At 35.3% G+C, this 19,219-nt stretch overlaps 2 protein-coding genes across 4 annotated transcripts in view; one reads left to right on the forward strand and one right to left on the reverse strand.

Annotated features, from left to right (window-relative positions):
- Positions 1-1,702: 1,702 nt before the first annotated feature.
- On the reverse strand, positions 1,703-4,917 carry LOC306884496 (VIP peptides-like). The gene is made up of 6 exons (XM_079440402.1): positions 4,721-4,917; positions 4,147-4,251; positions 3,360-3,464; positions 2,540-2,671; positions 2,320-2,428; positions 1,703-2,221 (listed from the first exon to the last, which is right to left on the reverse strand). Coding segments are annotated over exons 1-6 (462 nt in total). The 5' UTR covers positions 4,723-4,917; the 3' UTR covers positions 1,703-2,212.
- Positions 4,918-9,796: 4,879 nt separating this feature from the next.
- LOC306884610 (anaphase-promoting complex subunit 1-like) overlaps positions 9,797-19,219 on the forward strand; it is a 59,455-nt gene continuing 50,032 nt past the window's right edge. For 2 of the 3 annotated variants that reach the window (XM_079440619.1, XM_079440621.1), the window contains exons 1-13: positions 9,797-9,997; positions 10,671-10,907; positions 11,187-11,342; positions 12,731-12,773; positions 13,159-13,259; positions 13,898-13,980; positions 14,114-14,187; positions 15,071-15,213; positions 16,158-16,381; positions 16,468-16,677; positions 16,767-16,862; positions 16,993-17,083; positions 18,243-18,308. In XM_079440619.1, coding sequence (XP_079296745.1) covers positions 10,695-10,907; positions 11,187-11,342; positions 12,731-12,773; positions 13,159-13,259; positions 13,898-13,980; positions 14,114-14,187; positions 15,071-15,213; positions 16,158-16,381; positions 16,468-16,677; positions 16,767-16,862; positions 16,993-17,083; positions 18,243-18,308 — 1,500 coding nt within the window. In that variant the 5' untranslated portion in view covers positions 9,797-9,997; positions 10,671-10,694. The remainder of the gene's footprint in view (positions 9,998-10,670; positions 10,908-11,186; positions 11,343-12,730; positions 12,774-13,158; positions 13,260-13,897; positions 13,981-14,113; positions 14,188-15,070; positions 15,214-16,157; positions 16,382-16,467; positions 16,678-16,766; positions 16,863-16,992; positions 17,084-18,242; positions 18,309-19,219) is intronic. The other variant, XM_079440620.1, reaches the window with a different exon arrangement.

The raw sequence follows: 19,219 nt of genomic DNA on the forward strand, positions 1-19,219 counted from the left end.
GCCACAATGATTACAAAGACAAGCTAAAATTACACATGCATTAAAAGAAGCACAGCCACAGAAAAACACATAACGGCCTCTTCAGTTACCTCAGCCAAGTAGAGCACTTCAACAGTAACCACCAGCCAAACCAATCAAAAGAAACTGATTAACTAATTACAAACTGACCATAACCTATATTCTTCACTATTAAGCTACAAACATCCTATTAAGAGTCTACGCACAATATTGGTAAGTCAGTAGTTCAGATTTGTACTTGCCTTGTAAACACTTTCATGGTTCTTACCACAATAAATGAATGATTGAATAAAAAAAAAATAAAAAAAAATATTTTTTAAATTTAATTTAAAATTATGATTTATATCATTATCAAAAAATAAATAATTAAAAAAATACATTTCTTACAAAAATAAACAAATTATCTTTAATTGAATTGTTTCAATATTTTTCTTTTAAAATTACGCTTTACAAAAATAATTTACCTACATAATTTTAAAATTATTTAGTTGTATTTTAAGTTGTTTTACAATCAACAATATTAGATTTTTATAATTTGAATAAATATATATATTTTTAAAGTATATATATATATATGATTTTTTTTAAAATTGTGCTTAACATCTTAACAAAAATTATGTATCTAAAATATTAAATTGTTTTCAAAATGTTTTTTTTTTGTATGTTTTTAACAACCCCTCAGCTTTTTATAATGAATTACTTAAAAAAAAACATTTTTTGTAAAAAGGTTTGTATTTTGAATAATAACTAGAAAACCTATATTTTTACATTACAATGCAACCTTAATAAAAGCTATAAATAGCTCGCAGTTGATCATGCATATGATAAACAAACATAATATTAAGTGACAACACAACATTTTCTGACTGACCATCAGTAATTCATCCTTATTTTTGAGCCTTGTCCGCTCAGCTGTCTCCTTAAGATATTTATATCAGTTATAGTTTAATTGGTACAAACCAAAAAAATTTCCAGGCCAAAGGATGACTCAAAATAAATGTAATTTGACAGACAAGCCTAATTTTGGCACCCAGAGTTCCATCTTAGTGCATGTCGTCTTATATAACGCATTCTCTGGCATTCCATATCCTCTGACATTTATGATTCAAATTTCCAGAGCTGCCTTCAATGCATTGTAGACACGCTTAGTCACAGGCCGGCGAATACTAATGACCGTTTCCTTCAGAAGTTCTCAAAATAAGGGACCGATTGAGACGAAATGAGACCTTCAACTGGAATTACAAGAATGAGTGACGTGTTTTCAGTCGCACACCTTATGTTGTTTGATTTGGTGAGTCATTTTAATGTACGGTCATGAGAGCAGACAGATCCTTCTGTATACGTCTGTCTTCATATAGCATCAGAACTGCATCATCCCGTGACACTCACACATCATTACGCCAACTGCCTGGACAATAGATTTACCGTATTTTTCGAAAAAATGAGTGCTATGCAATCTTTAATGTTGCATTTGTGTCTTTCTCTGCACCTGTGCAGTCCAAATTATATGTATTTTCATGGATGAAATCAAACGGCAGTCATAAGACAAAGAAATATAATTGAGACAGTTTGAACATTACTCAAAATAATGGCTTATTACTTGAACAGCCGTCACTGTGGAACCAAATAAAACAGGCAGAAACTGTAGTTTTGCGACACTGAAATCGAGCGCAGTCAAGAATTTCATGGCTCTTCAACTTTTTATTTGACTTTGAATGGCAAAAATAAAGATTTCCAATGCCCCGACCCTCCAAACCCAAATGATCCCTTTAGAATCAGAATTCAGACAGAAGCAACATAAATATTCTTACAAAATAATCAATTTACAAAATGCACGGAAATAGTGTTACATCATCACTCGAGATCCAATCAGGAGTCTTCAGGTCCGAATATGCGGTTCTCTTATTGTACCAGTCCGGGGCTTGTTTCAATGCATTTATTGATCTACAATTTACAGGAAACATGTCAAAGCAAACGGGTTTCCAAGGCCAAAGCACACTATGTACATCTTCAAGCTGACATCTCTCATCCAAGTTTATTTTCTATGTACAGTGCAAACATTTACGTCATAGGTAACCACATTTCTCTTTTTCAACACGTTGTTTTAGTAGTATGCTGATGTCCTATACTAGACTGTGTAAATGGAAAACCTATGATGGTCTCGGAGAGTAGATTTCTTGCCTTCAAACCGACCTCAGAGAGTCTAGAAGAGAAAAGATCAGCGTTTAAATTAGCTTTATTTAGCAGGTTGCAAGCACTTTTATTAGTGCAAAGCCTTATGCACGTCTCCATCTAACGTACCAATGGTATATGATTCAGAAGTCGGTCTACGGTGACGTCATCGTAGCTCTCCCGATACATGGTCTCCCCTCCAGTCGATTCCTCCTGCATGCTGGGTGGGTCTTCTTGACTGAAGAGATCAGTAAATATGTTTAACATCTTGGTTTCCGAGTATTTACACATCTTTGAGTAAAAGATTATTAAAAACCTAGGAAAGAAACAATGTGCTGGTGCTTTATACCTTCTCTTTCCTGTGAGAACGGAGTTGAGATATTTCTTCACCGCCATCTGCTTGCGAAAGCGGCTGTAGTTGTCTGTGAATATTGCGTCTGAATGACGCTTCACCGGCGCCTGGTCTTCCATCAAATCATCACTAGAATTGCATAAAGAAATGCATGCATGATGTTTTACATTCATGCTTTTAATCAGAGCTTGTAATTGTTAACTATTTAGAGACAGATGAATTTAATTTGATGGAATTGTAATCTTTGAATATAATTATAGATTTTAGATGCAAGGGATGCACAATGCAAAGAAGCACGATATTCAATGATAATTCAAACTGTCATTTCATTCTGATATTTGAGATGACCAATAAAACATTCAGCAGCATTATGGGATTATATGGTATATAATTCTATGACCATTTTGAGAATTTGTACATGGATAAACCATTATAGAAATAATGTTCAGAATTCTAGACTTACAGATTTACTTTATTTACTGCAATCCAGTAATATGCCACTTAAAGGAGACAAAAACGTGATTACCTTACATTTGAATGATTACCTAAACATAAATCCAGCTCACCATTAGAAGCTCTGATCTTAAATTAGTCTGACATGGTTTTCTGGTTGTAGCTCGCATTTAAGATGGATTTCACTGTTCAGGTCTGGTTTAATGGTTTTAGATGTGTTTTGGGAGACCAGTTAAACCAGCCGAACACCACTTGGGTGACCAGTGAAGACCAGCAAACCACCTTAAGATGGTTTCAGCAGGGCTATGGATCATGTAATGTAAACGGCACTGCCAGAATGCATCTGCATAAAAAAGATCCATACCTGACCCGCTTTCCGATCAATGACTCCAGGTACCGTCTAGCAGATAACTGTCCTAGAAGTTTACTGTATCCGCTTGTGAAGAGCCCGTCTGCGTGTCTCGTATCTCTGCACACAGACACAGAACCAACTGAGATAAGTAACTTTACTCCAAATCAGTTACTCCGATTTACTCTAATCCAGTGTGAATGACACAGTATAGCCAGTTGCTCCTATAATTCACTTGATTTCTTGTAAAGCTGCTTGGTTTAATAATAAATACATGTTTTTTTTTGCAATGTCTACACTCTCTCACACAAAAAGCTACAATGGCAACCATAGTTTCCGTCAACAATATAGTTTCTAAAAAGCTTCCTAAGCTGTGTTAAGATCTCATATCAATTCATTAGGATTCTATTATACAGTCTAAGTATAGAACGGTTAGCATGGTAAATTTTGCATGTTTATTTAAGAGCAAACCAACGCTGAAGCATTTGAAGGTCGTTAAAACACTTACTTCTACACTGCGTATGCATAAATTACATTTGGAATAGAAATTATGTATAGCCTGTTTGGGGATTTGTAGGTTCATACAGGGTGGCAATATTGTAATTTACTTAAATATCTAATGAGACGACAAAATAACCTTTCTTTGTGTTTTTGTCTTCTTCTTTCATCTGAGGCGTTTCACCTGCGCGCGCGCACCGCTCTGAAGCGCGCGCATATTCCGATAGAGAAAATGCTTTAAAACATCATAAAATAGTTAGGAATTCATTTTTATTCATGTGCTTTATTAGAGCTGAATTCTTACCTCATGGAGGCGAAGGGTAAACTTAAGGTCCGGGCATATAAAACACTGGAGAGAGTTATGAAGAGCAAAAGCTGAGAGCCGTTCCTCACGAGCATTGCTTTACACCTGTGCATACATGAATACACACTGTATAAAACACCAAATGTAACTGCATTTTAAATAGCCTACAATATTAAAGACACGTGAATGCATGCAAAATTATGTTAAAATATGCAATCTGTTTTCGCTGTTTGTGTAAAGTGATTCTTTAGGCTATGGAAGGCATTCCTATTTGATTAAATTAAAGTTTTTGCTTTGATTAAAACAATTTTAAATTAGTATGAGCGTTCAGAAAAATGTCCTATTTAGTTACAAGGCTGCAGTGTTTTATTGTAAAAACATAGGCTACTTGTAAAATACTATAAATATGGTTTCATTGTGAACATCAATTAATGTAGGCTAAATGACGTGCAATATGATTAGACTATATGCTGCGAATGTAAAATAAAACTAGTCTAAATGACTGCAACATGCACGTAAAGTAAAAAGTGACTGTGGTATATGTTCAAAAGTAAATAAAATCAGAGGAACTTACATGTGCTATAGAGATGTGATCCGCGCGCTGATCGGGGTCCTGAAATACCTCCAGTCAAATCTCCCAAAGTGACCAGGTGCTTTTTTAAGTTCCTTTGCGTGGTCTTGTGTCTCTTTGAATAGTCTCACCCCTCGCCTCGTTTTATATGTCTGAATACTTTCCATCAGACAGGAAGACAATCAGATTTGATTTGCGTTAATACGTCACGAAGAAAGTCCCATTGGGATGGATGTGTTCGTCATTGGTCGGCAGGCACACTTCACACACACACACACACACACACACACACACTGGTGAAATGAAGTTTGTGATTGCTCAGAATGTTTTGTGTCATGCCTGGTGATTCATTCTTTGGGTATTTGTTTGCATGGATGCACTTTTTGGTCAAAGAAGAGACTGAGCTGGAACAATACATGCAATAATAAACCCAGCATGAGTTCCCAAGTCAAAAACCACTAAGAAAATGCAAAAAGGCATATGGACATAATTCCTGTTGGAATTTGTATTAAAATTCGGAACTGATAAAAAAAAAAAAAAAATCTTAAAGGGAATATTATAGAATTCTACAAAATATTTCAGGACACATTTCTCAGTAGGTTTAATAGTTTTTTTTTAAATAGTTTTTTTTTTAAAAGTTACTTTTAAAAAGACAGATGATAGACAGAATCTTAATATTAAGGTTCTTTATTGCCATCAATAGTCCATGAAGAACCTTTAACATCCATGAAACCATTCCACAAAAAGTTCTTTACAGTAAAAAAAAAAAAGTTTCTTTAGATTATTAAAATGTTCTTCACAAATTAAAAGAAAAAAATGGTTCGTATAAGAACTGTTTACTGAAAGGATCTTAGGGGAATGATCGAATGAGAATGATAGATAGATAGATAGATAGATAGATAGATAGATAGATAGATAGATAGATAGATAGATAGATAGATAGATAGATAGATAGATAGATAGATAGATTTGAAACATATCAGTAAGGATTTCTCTGTGGGTTACTGTGCCCTCATCTTAACCCTGATTCAATCCCTTTGCTAACAGGATCACTCTCTGTATTAAATACATCACTGCCAAAATAATGAACAAACACGGTCAGTTGTTGAGAGCCGCAAGTGACATAAACCAGACTCTTTTTAAGCATAAACACAGGAAATGTTTACATACATAAGTGTCCACCAAGACCCTAGAGACGGTCGTCCTGAACACTCATTTTAGTTTGTCATTTATTCTCATAATCAATAATATTATGTTAGCTTGCTGTTGGCCTCGCATTAGGACCGGTTTTCACATTTATCTGCGGTAACAGTGACCTTTCGCCCACTGACCTTAACAGCTTTATTTGATCTGGATCACTGTTTTCTAGGGTCTCCTGGTGGATAAAGTGATTAATGAGGGATGTAGATTGCAGATGCAATGCCAATAAATCAAGTTCTTTATTAAATCAATTTTTATTCTGTATTCACTGTAGCAGCCTTACATCAAGACAGAATCTAAGCATGAGATTTCCTTTGGATGGATGAATTAGACTGTGAAGTTTAATATATAGTGTTAGGAGGTTGTTTAAATAAAAACAAATCAGCAATCAAAATAGTGATGCTTGACCATGCAAGCACCATTGACATGCAAGTTTAAGTCTCATGTGATTTCCTGACCCCTTTCCCTCCTGTCCTAATTGTTTCCTGTCTGCTCTCTCAACGTACCTGTCAAAGGCAGTAGTAATATGTCTTTAGGGATGCCTAACAAACGGAAAAAGTTTGAAGACGTTTTAATTAAATCAATGTTAATGTTAGGTTTGTAATATTTGTATTATTGACATTTGTCTGATGTTCGTAGAGTAAGAGTCAGGTGTAATCTGTCAACACATCAATATCGACTTCCATTGTTGTCTTTATACTGTGGTCCAAAAACCAGTGGCAGATCAGTTAGACAAACCCTTAAGAGCATCCAAATGAATGCAGTAAATACATCTGTATATCTGACCACACAGAGGACATTAGCTTCAATAATGCTATCAGAGCATCATTAGATCTGTAATGAAAGCTAAGGACAACAGCGTCATGCTCCTGAGACCAGCGCTCCACTCGGCCAATCACATTACATCTTTTTATTTAGCGTGGTTCATCCATTTAAATCTGAATCATTATTTTTCCTTCAGTGATAAAAATGCATTTAAAAAAATCTATCTATCTATCTATCTATCTATCTATCTATCTATCTATCTATCTATCTATCTATCTATCTATCTATCTATCTATCTATCTATCTATCTATCTGATCGACCATCTATCTATCTATCTATCTATCTATCTATCTATCTATCTATCTATCTATCTATCTATCTATCTATCTATCTATCTATCTATCTATCTATCTATCTATCTGATCGACCATCTATCTATCTATCTATCTATCTATCTATCTATCTATCTATCTATCTATCTATCTATCTATCTATCTATCTATCTATCTATCTATCTATCTATCTATCTATCTATCTGATCGACCATCTATCTATCTATCTATCTATCTATCTATCTATCTATCTATCTATCTATCTATCTATCTATCTATCTATCTATCTATCTATCTATCTATCTATCTATCTATCTATCTATCTGATCGACTATCTATCTATCTATCTATCTATCTATCTATCTATCTATCTATCTATCTATCTATCTATCTATCTATCTATCTATCTATCTATCTATCTATCTATCTATCTATCTATCTATCTATCTGATCGACCATCTATCTATCTATCTATCTATCTATCTATCTATCTATCTATCTATCTATCTATCTATCTATCTATCTATCTATCTATCTATCTATCTATCTATCTATCTATCTGATCGACTATCTATCTATCTATCTATCTATCTATCTATCTATCTATCTATCTATCTATCTATCTATCTATCTATCTATCTATCTATCTATCTATCTGATCGACTATCTATCTATCTATCTATCTATCTATCTATCTATCTATCTATCTATCTATCTATCTATCTATCTATCTATCTATCTATCTATCTATCTATCTATCTATCTATCTATCTATCTATCTATCTGATCGACCATCTATCTATCTATCTATCTATCTATCTATCTATCTATCTATCTATCTATCTATCTATCTATCTATCTATCTATCTATCTATCTATCTATCCATCTATCTATCTATCTATCTATCTATCTATCTATCTATCTATCTATCTATCTATCTATCTATCTATCTATCTATCTATCTATCTATCTATCTATCCATCTATCTATCTATCCATCTATCTATCTATCTATCTATCTATCTATCTATCTATCTATCTATCTGAATTATACAAGACTGCACAAAAATATTCACATGCAACTCAATATTAAATGTTAATTGGCACAGAATATTTCAAGCCTCTGGGTTTTCCTATGACTAATGGTTTCATCTTTGCACACACTGACAAGAAAGTCAAACTGTTTTCCGGACATCATCTCACACGTATGAACATCATGCTGTTTTACCGGTTGCCTGTGTATTGCATATGCTCTTGACTCAGATATGGATATGACAGCTCTCAATCATTGGTGAAATATTTTTTCTCTACACAACTCTGTCGTATCGTGTAGTTCTTTATTAGATATTGCCAATATATCTAAAGTAGCTGAAGTTTAGCAGTGCATGCAGTGGAAAGACTTGGGTTCAGTCATACACAGAAACAATTTGAAGGACTGAAAATCAGTCTTGCTATATGTGTGAGAGGGAGGAGTTTTATTGAAAAATAATCAAGTGAGATGACAACACTGGAGACACATTCTTCCAGTCGCACACTATCTAGCGCACATTAAGAATCCCTGCGAGTCTACAGAGGAGGAATGCAACTCCTATTCTGACTCTATTGAATTCATATTGATCTCAGCACATCTATCTCTATTGTGTCAGAGTTTATGGGAAATAAAATGTCTGAAATTTACTACTACCTCAGAACCTCTATATACTGGTTTCACTTGAACAGAATCTATTCCACTATTGACTACACAACAAATATACAGATACAAATATGAGTAACTTATACACAGCATGCATGATACAATATCAAGCTTGCATCAAATGCCAAGCAATTTTTGTCAAATTGATTTTCCAATCATATATCACTTCCATTTAGAGAACTCAAATTCAACTTATTGTGACCTGCAGCCTTAGAGAACTAAAAGTGTTATTAATAATCGGTGGCTTTGGGTTTTAGTGTGGTTGTTGCTAGTTTATAACAATGATACGCAATTAATTAGTTCGTAATTAAGAAATGACCAAGATTGCAAAATTAAACATGGGTCGTATTCAAAATCACAGCAACAATAAAAATATTTATTTCCTCTTTTATCGACATTATATCCTAAATCTTTTGTCACTTCTTAGATGCATGGTTAATTAAAATTTATATTTGAATGTGGAGTGTAACAGATACATTTTCTTTAATTAATTTAGCATGCTTTTATCCAAATCAGCTTACAAATGAACTTAAGTGATTCATCCTGGCAGTAACATGAGAAGAGTAATTAAAATGCAATCAAATTCAAAGTTTAAAATAAATAATAAATACTGAAAATCTATCTATCTGCTCATATTAGTGCAACATATTTATCATATCTCTGGGAAAACAACAGGAATTACAAAGCTTACAAAGATTCAGAAATAATGTCATAAATGTATAAATATAGTTGTAGAGCCAGTATTTAATGTATGTCTTATATTCCTTTATATATATAAAAATAATAAGAGCACTGGCCACCAAGAAAGAAAATGTATAGGATATAAAAATATGATTTTCAATGTTGCCACCTTTATTTTTGAAGAAAAAGCATCAAAAAGTACTGTGGTTTAGGCTTTTGTGTACATTCACCCAGGAAATATCATGTTTTTGGACACATACACGACAATACTATGGTGTTATGTTCAGTACCATGGTAATTATATCAAACAACCATGGTATTATCATCACTTTACCTTGCTTAACGACAGGCCGCCAGTACGACATGCGCGCGCTGCGCACTTCCAGAACGCAGCTCTCTGATTGGTCAGACGCTCGGAAGTGCGTCACGGGATAACAACATGTCCGCGTTCATTTGAAACCGTGTAGTGTGCTCAGTCGGTTTTCACGGCGTATTTTGATATGTTTGTATGTTGGGCTCAACGAGCAGGCGATTGCAGAGGGAGAGACATCTGTCAAAGGGAAGGACCGCACTCCAGGACAGGAAGCTCGACTATTTGTTATTAGCAGGTGATTATTTGCAGCGGATGTTGTTAGCATTAGCGCCGCTGCTAATGCTGACAGACCGACTGCAATATAAAAAGTTCTGTGTTTTACCTCAAACTGTGTAAATGTTGTTATTCGTTACAAGTCATAACAAAATCTGAGAGGTCCTGTGCAGTGTAATACATGCTTTTATTAAAATATTTCCCAGCAATCAATTCAGTGATGAATTAATAGCTTATCATAACAAATATAACATGACATGCCAGTAAATGATGTATTTTCGCCTGCAGCTGATGATGAAACTTTGCTTTTTGTGGTTATTTTAGCGAAACAAGTATAAAGTAGCAATGGACAGTTGAGGTACATGAAGAATGCTTATAGATTTTAGAAATAAAGATTTATGGACAGTAAGAGGGCACGTTATATGTCTATAATAGTCTATAATATATATAATAGTATATCAGTAATACTAAAATAATAGTTGGAGATGGTTTATTGAGCATTGAGGTATATTTTGTGAAAGAAGCAATGTTAAAACATATGGACAGACTAACAAATTCTCCAAAAATGTGAGGCATATATGATATATAATAATATATATGATAAAAAGGGACATATTGTTGCAATACTGAAATTGGCATAAATGTCAATGCATAACACAATGGTTTGTCTGTAAATATGTCTTTGTGTTTCACAGAAATAATGCTGATATTGGGAACTCATGTCGCACGTCTATGAAGAGAGAGCCACAATGATAGCCGCAGGCGAATTGCAGTCGTTTGTCCCGTTCGGTCGTGAGCACTGCAAAAATCACCCGAATGCTGTGAATCTCCAGCTGCGGCAGCTCCAGCCGGCTTCTGAGCTCTGGTCCACAGACGGGGCGGCTGGACTCGTGGGATCCCTTCAGGAGGTCACTCTACAGGAACGCAAGAAGGTAGCTTTTCCACCTCTGACGTTGTTTCTTCTGTGGAACACAAAAGGAGATATTTAGCAGTCTCTTCACACTGCTCTTCTCCTTTAATTCAAGTCAACTTTTAAACACTACAGATTGTGTCAAAGCAGCTTTACAGTATCTAATAGGAAAATAGTGGGTAATAATGCAAAAGGACAACAGTAAACACTTAATTTTCAGTTAAGCAAAGTTTAAGCCAAATTAAACTGTTCTCTATCAAAATACTGCATGTTTTAAGTATGATTGTGATGTGATTGGCAGGAGCGCTGGCAGCTGAGGAAGGGAACTGCTCCTTATGAGGTTGAATATGAGGAGGAGCTGTATGTGGCTGGAAACATGGTCATATGGAGTCGTGGCAGTAAGAATCAAGCCTCATATGTGTACAAGGCCTTCACGGTGGACAGCCCAGACCAGCAGGTACTGTCTGCAAACAAATGATGCTAGACCTTTTCTCTGAACAAACTAGGGCTGGTCCGAATACCATTTTTTGAGCTTCGGTAGTAATCAACACCGAATATTCAAAGCTTCGGAGGGAGGGGCTGAACATATTCTCTCTAAAAGCAGGAATCTCTGTGCGTCTGTTTGCATTTTTATTGTGTCGAGAACCGTTCATCCAATGACTTGCTGCAGACCGAAGGGAGTGCAGTGTCGCATTTTGGTGCAATATGGACACGCGACACTTTCAGAGTTAATAAACGTTTAATAAACTACAGAACAGCGCGAGCCGGAAGCAGCACGCTTCACGTGGGCAGGACTTATATGCTCCGAGAACGGACACTGCACTAGTGATACAAAACACACAGGTGTGTTAAGAGCAGTACTTTTAATAAGGTAGCCCAGTGCTTAATTTGTAAATTGAGAGGTCCCGGAATAAAGCAGGGTAACGGATCCGGCATGTGATTAGACGAGGGAGAGGACCAAAAAAGTTTCTTTTATAGGGTTCGTACGGTCATGAAAAACTTGGAAAAGCTATGAAATTTTAAAACAGCAATTTCTAGGCCTGGAAAAGTTTAGTAAAAATCATGGAATTTTATTTCACAAATCTCTGTAAAATAGAGTTATATTTAATCAGGTCCTAAATTTGTGTGTATCGCATAGTTTTACTCATTCCCGTAGCTTTCGAGTTTATAATGAGGGAAATTCCTGCAAACATTTGTTGAATATAGCATGTAGGTTAGATGAGTAAATTAATCCACACAAAATATCAGATTAAATCAGTCATTTGAAAACAGCGTGAGTGATTCAGCTGGACCGCGTCTTCTCTCTTTCACTCTCTCAAAGCGGCTTCACATCAGCGCATCTCGTCTGCACTACAAGAGCTACTGCATGCTGACCCAATCTCGGGACAGTTGACTGAATGAAAACGCATGCATCGCATTCGGTTTTGTGATAGCAGAGTGTCCGTTCACATGTCGCGTTTTTTGCGCGTTTAAGTTCATTACTTCAAATGTAGATGTGCGGCAAGCGCGCTAGGCGGACAAGTTGAGAACGTGGAGCATGCCAGGTGTTGGAAAAAAAAAAAAAGAAAGGATATTCTAATCTCAAAATTGAAAATCGAATGCCAACCCACCGAACGAATATTCTGGTCCAGCCCTAAAACAAACCTCACTTTTTTGAGCCATTTTAGATTATAGTGTGAAAAATATAGTAATTACCATTTGGTTTGGTAGTTTTGTATGCAAAACAAAAGACATTTTTTATGTGCTTAAAAGGTTTTTGGGGCTGTTGTATTAAGAATCACTTTTCATGCTGACAATTATAGTATAATACACAAGTATAATATTATTTTACTAATTATTTTATAGGCTCTATGGTGTAATTTCACGGTCCCTCAGTCTAAAAAAGATGGTAAGAATTGTATATATTTTTGTTGTTATTATTGTTTCCACAAAGTAAAAAAAGAAAAATAAAGGGGAAAACAACAATTATTTTATTAGTAGTATAATTTTTTTGTTCTATGTAGTTTTTCAAATTTTTTTTTTTTATTATTATTTTTGTTGTTTTATTACTTTTTGAAATGTATTATTTGTATTGTTTCATTTATTATTATATTTTTTAATTATTTATTATGTTTACTTAATTTTTGTGTCTTTTTAGTGCATGTTTTTATTTATTTATTGCATTTTTAATTGCTTTGTCTCTTGTCAGTAGCAATATGTATATGATGCTAAATGTTGTTCCTTGAATTTTTTGGTTGTTGTTGTTGAGTGATTGCTTTCCCCATGATCTTCAGTAAAGGACGTTGTTGAGAAGACGGTGTGTATTGCCCAGAGCACCTGTGTGAATGTCCACAGCATGAGTGGGAAAGACTTCATATCTCCACTCCCATTCCAGGTCAGAACCCTTGATGCCTGTGTCTGTTGAGTTTCTCCACAGTACATCTGTTATATGATGGATTTCTCACTCACAAATCCGGTTCAAATGTCTGTATCAGCCTTGTGTTCTTGGAGGAAATCAGAGCCAGCAGAGACATTGTCACTGGCAGGCGTTTGTTAGTGCCATCAGGGATTTATTCAGCCTGACTGTCTTTTTTAGCTCAGTGACTGATGATGTGTGGTAGTTGTCCGTTTCATGAGGCATAATGGGTTATTTGGCACGTGGACAGGAAAGGGGGGGCGGTTTAGTTTTAGTAACAGTATTTAGACAGCGCAATTTACAGTTCTGGCTAATGCTGGCTTTATTTTACATGAGCATATTCTGGCATGTTGCCCCAGAGGCTTTTCCTAAACATGTTAGACATATGCATTTATAATGTTGACAAGGGAACCAGGGGACTGGAATTGAGAGCCTGAAACTCTCTGATGCAATGCAAGGCACTAGTTTTTTTTCCATAATAGAAACAACTTTGTTTGTTGTTTCATGCATAATAATACCTTTAACCTTTGGCTGTAAAATGCTGTTTTCCATCAGCTAAAAAAACTTGTGATGGTTCCTCTTTCTCTCGATTAACTGTTCCTGGCTGTCATTTGTAGGTCTCCGCTCTCTGGTCAACAAAGTTTGGCCTGCTTTTGGAGCGCAAAAATATTACAGTTGATGGCCACATGAGCCCCATCAGGTGTGCTTGATTATTTATTTATTCTGTTTTAACATTGAAAATATTAATACTGTCACTGTTAGCATTTGACTGTTGTAAACAAGTGCTTGTGTAGTGTGAATATGGTCGTGAATGATTTGAATCTCTTTACCAGGGAACCTCTCCCGACTCTGTTCAGCATGCTGCATCCGTTAGATGAAATCGCTCCTGTTGTCTGTAAGTCCACCGGTAAGACTTGATAATTGTGCACATTTTCAGTGTCATTTTGTATTGTCTATATACTGTTCTAATATTTATTAATATTTTAAAGTGGCTTTTATTTTTGTGTTTTCATTTGAATTTTAGATAATTGTTTTGGGTGATTTAGTTGCGCTTTTTCGTTTTTATAAGGTTTTTTTTTTTTTTTTTTTTAAGCTTTTATTTATGTTGGTTTCTGTTTTAGTGATTTTAGTACTTCAACTGAAACTTATTTTATTTCAGTTAGTTGCCAAGACATCATTCCAAAATTTCCAGGAACTCTGTCCAGGAATTCTGAAATTTTTTTTTTTTTTTTTAAAGTGACTATTTCTTGTATATTAGTGACTGTGCAGGTCATTGTGTTGTTTGCAGCAGCATATTCAAGATGAGTCAGTCTCTTTACAAATCTGCAAAAACATGACAGCCCATTGTGATTTTTTTCCTCATATTTTTTGTTTTGGCAGCTTAATGTGAGAAATATTTCATAATGTGTCACCACATACAAAACCTCATAAATAAACTTACGATGGTTCCCGGATAAACAAATGTTTTCTTTAGTAGAAGGTCTGTATTTTTTTTATTTGATTCGCTCATGTTGTTTACGTCAGTAAGAGTCAGACTGACGTTCATGTAATTCAATTTAAACCATGTATTATTTCCTAATAAAGCTACTGGCCAATTGGTCATAAAGTTTTCTTATTGACTTACCAAAACCATACATTTGACACTTGGAAAATGTTAGTCTTGGACATTGGGAAACCATTGAATTAACTCTATTATAATGACTTGGATGCGTTGTGGCTCTCTGGACTCTTGACATCAGAATATGCCATAATTATGTTAATGCTCTTGTTGTTCCCACTCATTGGTCCAGGTCTGTTTGAGTCCCGTCTCCAGTATGTTTCAGACAGCACTCTGAGAGTAGTGTTCACCTGCCACGAGCCCTCCATTATCATGACATACGACACACAGCAGTGCTCACACACCGTCTGGACCCTGCGCAAAGTCACATCTGAGGTATGGTTGCTTTACTCAGTCATTGCATACAAATACATACCTCATGTTTCTATGTTTTTGTTTTAATGGTTAATAATTATTTGAAGTGTTAATGTTCCAATGTTTCATATTAAATTTAACATTGTGTCAAATGTCATTTTCCTAGTTTAACCATGAAGTCTAAAGGCTGGTTTGAATAAGATCACTAGCACAGGTGTCTGACTTTTTTTAATCAATAAATTTTGGATAAAGACCTTTTTAATGGCTAATATAAGTACTTTGTTTAAATGTCCAATCTAGATTTAAAGTCATTCGATACCTTTTAATATCAGAATTTGTCACTGAAACTCAATAACAATGAAAAACCATTTATTACAATAAGAAAACTACCTGAGCGCTACTGTGGTACTAATAAAACATATTTTATAGATATTTGTGACCCTGGACCACAAAAGCAGTCTTCAGTCGCTGGGGTATATTTGTAGCAATAGACAAAAATACATTGTATGGGTCAAAATGATCAATTTTTCTTTTATGCCAAAAATCATTAGGATAAAAGATCATGTTGCATGATCTTTCTTAGCGTAAATATATCAACTTCAGTTTTTATTAGTAATATGCATTGCTAAGAACTTCTTTTTGATAACTTTAAAGGTGATTATTTTCAATATTTAGATTTTTTTGCACCCTCAGATTCCAGATTTTCAAATAGTTGTATCTCGGCCAAATATTGTCTGATCCTGACAAACCACCATACATCAATGGAAAGCCTATTTATTCAGCTTTCAGATGATGCATAAATCTCAATTTTGGAAAATTGACACTTATGACTGATTTTGTGATCCAGGGTCACATTTAATTTTTTCTTGAAAAGTGGAATTCAATGCATTTTAATGTACTACTTTAAAAAAAAAAAAAAATATACATCTAAACGTTTAGTTTAGAATGTTGTTGTGCTTTTTCAGGAGCAGACCACAGTGTTAAAGTGTCCAGACCAGCCTGGGCCAGTTCACACACCCAATGTGGCCCCCAGCATCCTCAGCACCCACCTGAGAAACGTGACCCGGCTGGACTCGCCTGCCTCGCCCTTACACTGCCATGCCCTGCATAACCAGAGCCGAATCCCTGCCTCCCCGGGCCTACACTCACGTGTTCACTCGCCCAGCATTTCAAACATGGCTGCTCTCAGGTATGTCCATGCAGGAGGTTAATAAAAAAAATACAAATATTTATCTAAATGTGCTCTTTGGTTTCTCTTTAACTTGGCTTAATAAGTCGGGCTCACTCGCCTGGCATCGCAGCACCCTCTTTCTCCGGAGCTCAGCGCTTCAACATGACCTGCCACACGCCGTCCCCACGCGGCCACAGCATCCTGGCCTCACCCAACAGCACAATGAACGAAACAGCTCTGCTGCCTGAGATGGAGCCCATTCTACCAGACCTCTGCATTGAGCAGCTGTGGACAGAAACCAGCGGTATCTCCAGGTGCACTGAGCCTCATGAGTTTCGATATCCTGTGTTTATGAGAGCGTGAAGTTACTGTAGATGTTTGTCCTGAAATCTGTGTTGTGCAGGGAGAAAGGCTGCCAGGCCGCTAAAGTCTTCATCACCTCTGACCTGTGTGAGAACAGGTATCTGTGCTTCCTGGTCGAGTCCCACCAGCAGCTCAGGTGAATGTGTGGCTTATATTTTTTCAAGTTTTACTTCTACATTAATAGGATAGATCACTTTGCTTTCTTAGTATGGAACTACTTTAAAGCTCTAGCACTTAGTTACCTCTCTTTTGTGTGCGGTTTGCAGGTGTGTGAAATTCCTTGAGAGCAATGAAACTTCTCAACTGATATTTGCATCAATGACTGTTATTACCGCAAAAGATGCTGCCCCTCTTGAGGTGAGTTTTTGAATTTGTCAAATATATCTTTATGAGAGGATGTATGTAAAACATTTTGTCACCGTGTCTTGAACTGTTTTTCGGTTTTATCTTTACTGTTGGTGAAGTCAAAATAAACTGAAGTAGTGACAGATCTTTTCTTTGGCATTATGATGTACATCTGAGTGAAACAGATTATCGAAAAAGAAGAAAAATGTAAGGTGCAGATTTGGTTCTATGCTCCAGTTGTTTTTGAGATGGCTGAATTTTAAGATGTGGACATTGCTGTATCTGTCACAATCATGAATTTTGTAATATACTAGTATGTATATAAAATAATGACACACCCACAAGCCTTTATTTTGTATAAAAGAACATCATCGACTATGTTTGTGTACTCCCTGTCATATTATGACTCCCCCTGCTTCTATTGCACATTTGATGACATTTCTTTAAGTGCTTAAATTTGGATGCCAAAATGTGATTGAAATGGCACAATTATTGCATTTCTCAAATAACTGTGACTAGATCGAATTTCCACGATCAGATTATTAATCATGATCAGATAACTCAAAAATGGAGGTGGATCTAAATGCAGTCTTGCAGTTTATTGTAGACTAAATGACTGGTTCTGTATACAATAATAATAAAAAAAAACAAGAAAAATTAAAAATATTTTGATTATAAGCGCAAAAAAAAATGTAACAATAAAACAAATGCATGGATGTACCATTCACAAAAAGATGATTAATATGCATTTAAAATGGATACAGTGATTAGATTTCTTTATTTTTTTTATTTCATGCTGACCTTTGTGAACATGTCCTTTTAGTACTCTTTGCTGCTGTTGTTGTGCATATTTCATCTGTACTATTTGGCAGTTAAGCTATTAAAAGTTAAACCATGTTGGTATATGTTAACTAACAGCCAAACACTCACTTTTAACCATGCAATAAATTGTAAAATCAGTGTAATAAGAGTTGTAAATGTTTCCATGTAGAGTCACATTTCAAATCCATTGTGATCAGATCTTGCTGCTTCCTGTTATGATGAGGGATTTTACACCGTTTCAATAATCGTGACGCTTGTAAATCTTGAACATCAGTTATAAGTGTCATCCTCTTTTCCTCCACTGTCGTCGTCAAGACCTAAATTTCACATTCTCTTCGTTTCTTCAAAGGACATTCATACCATGCTGGTGCTTGAGGCCAATGGAAGCCTGGTCTTGTACACAGGAGTCACACGGGTGAGGCTTGATTTCATCAGTGTTTTTCACCTCTGAAATGACATTATTAGTGGCTTGAATCATTTTTCCACTTTCAGCTCAGTCTGACTATACTGTAATATGCAGCGTGTCTGCCATGCATACTTCTCTATTAAAAAAAGCCAAAGGCATCTGTGCATTACAATTTGCACTCAAAGCCTAGTGCTGAATCTAATACATCATATTCATCATGGTCATGTTCCCCACCAATCACTAGAGATTTGAAAATTGGTTTCAGGTGAGTCACTCATATCTGGATGAGAGACTGTCATTAGTGCTGGAGAGAATGCAGGATTCTTTACAGGTGCACAGGATATCTGTTTATACTGTTAGATTCATATAATTTATTAATGTCATAAGATGGTACTTACAGATGTATGCATGATTGATGTATAAAAAGCCCCTTTCTATGCAGCACTGATGATGCTGTGCGTTTCAGATGTGGATGACTCACCTCGAACCAGTTTTCTTGCTCTAATTCTCTAGGGATTGGTTGAAAATATGATTGATTAATGTGACCTATCCCCCAGAATACAAAGGCTGCACCCCAACGCTATCCAATATTCTTTGTCATATATTGTATGTTATTTGTCATATAAAATATAAAAATAGTGATTTTTAATAAAATAGCCTTTCCCAATTTCCCATTTCAGACATTCTTAGCTGTCAAATCAAATAAATATTGTGTTTAACCATGCATGTATATGTCTGCATATGTGTGTGTATATTATATTATTATATACTTATATACTATTTAATACTAATACCTTTACTTAGTATTACTATATAGTGTATATATATATATATATATATATATATATATATATATATATAGCATATTAAATAGTATGTATGTATATATGTGTGTGTATATATATATGTGTGTGTGTGTG

The sequence above is a fragment of the Barbus barbus genome (genome assembly GCF_936440315.1).
Source record: "Barbus barbus genome assembly, chromosome: 18".
Classification (NCBI taxonomy): domain Eukaryota; kingdom Metazoa; phylum Chordata; class Actinopteri; order Cypriniformes; family Cyprinidae; genus Barbus; species Barbus barbus.